Raw genomic sequence first — 1,526 nt, 5'->3', positions numbered from 1 at the left:
GTATTTTCACCCTCATAAGTATATGCAGCGACAGCATCGCCGTAGATGGCACTAAAATTAGTTGAGGACAGATAGCCATGACCGCCACAAGCCAAGCGTAGACGTTCGATGCCGAAAGAGGCATCCGTGGTGGAAAGCACTTTCAGTGCACACGAAATTATGTGCATGTCTGTCATGCGTGAGTAATCACCAGCGGCGATCTCTTTCAGCGTCAATTCGTACATTTCCCACATGTGTTTAGCGGCAAGATGGTAGGCTATGCCGTTGGCTATTTCCGGAAAGAGTTTATACTGCTGCGTTACATGATCGATGATTTGCGGTTCAGGCTCACTGAAAGCGTTACAATTTTATATTAAATTTGTATTAAAAATAGATAGCATAGCTAAAGGGCGCTTACTTGGTATTAATCGGACTCTGTCGTCTAACTGCCGAGTAGCGTGTTGCTATTGTGGCAGCCTGCAATAGGTAATTCGATGACCATCTTCNAGGTTTGCCAAATTTTTCGATTTGCTCTGGTGTTCCTTGGCTGAAAATCACATCAACAAACATTGTTATGTGCGTGCCAAAAGGATGGTTAATAGGCATCAGTGCTTGACCCGGAAAGCTGTAGAGTAATTTCCTTAAAAAAAAAAATGTTAGCTATATTTTTGTACTATGTTTGAATTTTACTGGCTAACCAGAATGGTGATACTGTGCCCACAATAGGTAGCTATGGTTGTAGTGCATTATAATAGCGTGAAATAGCTTGTGGCTGTGGTACTACATTCTGGCTAGCCAGTAAGTATTAGCTAAACTTACGGCCAAATATCATTGCCACCTGGATTGCGCAGCGCTTGCAATTTTTGTAACTTTTTTGATGCTTCGGTGACATCCTTCAGTGCCAGATGGTAAACATCTTCATGTGATAGGTAGTCGTGCATGTGACCATCTCTGAGATCCTTATAGAGGTAGTTTTCTGTAAGGCAATTCGAGTTCAATTAGAAAACTTAATTAATTTTTTGAAACGGCTTTCTGTTTCGCAAGGATACTCTTATTAATAATTAAAATTATTTGTCTTGGAGTTCGAACCGATATACTAATTATTTAAGTGAAAAGTGATGCTGTCTCGCAATTGCCAACCAATGAATCGAGGCTTTGCAGAAGACGACCCCGATTCATATCTGGCCAAGGACCGTCACGCCAGCAACATTCCCCAAAAGCTCTTGGCAATTTGTGTGCCGTTACAGCAACAACAACAGAAGCCGCTTTAATATACATATATGAGAATGTGTGTGTGAGTTTGTGAGTAAATTTTAAAATTAAAATGCTTGAAAACTTCAAAAATGCTAAAAGTGTCTCCCAGCGTTTCTACCTTACTATATTTTTATCATGGGTCAAACGATATTTTTATTATCATTTTTTTTCGCGCATAAAAATATTTCCCTCGAATTTCGTTAATGATTCAAGTTAATGCATGGCTCGCCGGCTCAAAGATGCCTAATTGCCGGTAATTATCACCTGTTCGTTCACTTACATGTATGATTGTA

The 1,526-nt window shown here is 39.9% G+C and overlaps 1 protein-coding gene across 1 annotated transcript; it reads right to left on the bottom strand.

Moving 5' to 3' along the window:
• Positions 1-5: 5 nt before the first annotated feature.
• On the bottom strand, positions 6-962 carry LOC108356675 (probable peroxisomal acyl-coenzyme A oxidase 1; the record flags this gene model as incomplete). Its single annotated transcript, XM_017607776.1, has 3 exons — positions 6-330; positions 398-619; positions 799-962. Coding segments are annotated over 3 exons (711 nt in total), but the record flags the coding sequence as incomplete, so codon positions are not given.
• Positions 963-1,526: the final 564 nt, after the last annotated feature.

This window comes from Rhagoletis zephyria, unplaced genomic scaffold (assembly GCF_001687245.7).
Source record: "Rhagoletis zephyria isolate East Lansing unplaced genomic scaffold, Rhagoletis_zephyria_1.1 Rzeph_scaffold_63094, whole genome shotgun sequence".
Taxonomy (NCBI): domain Eukaryota; kingdom Metazoa; phylum Arthropoda; class Insecta; order Diptera; family Tephritidae; genus Rhagoletis; species Rhagoletis zephyria.
The sequence above is the reverse complement of the archived record's forward strand: the minus strand, read 5'-3'. Positions and strand labels throughout refer to the sequence as shown.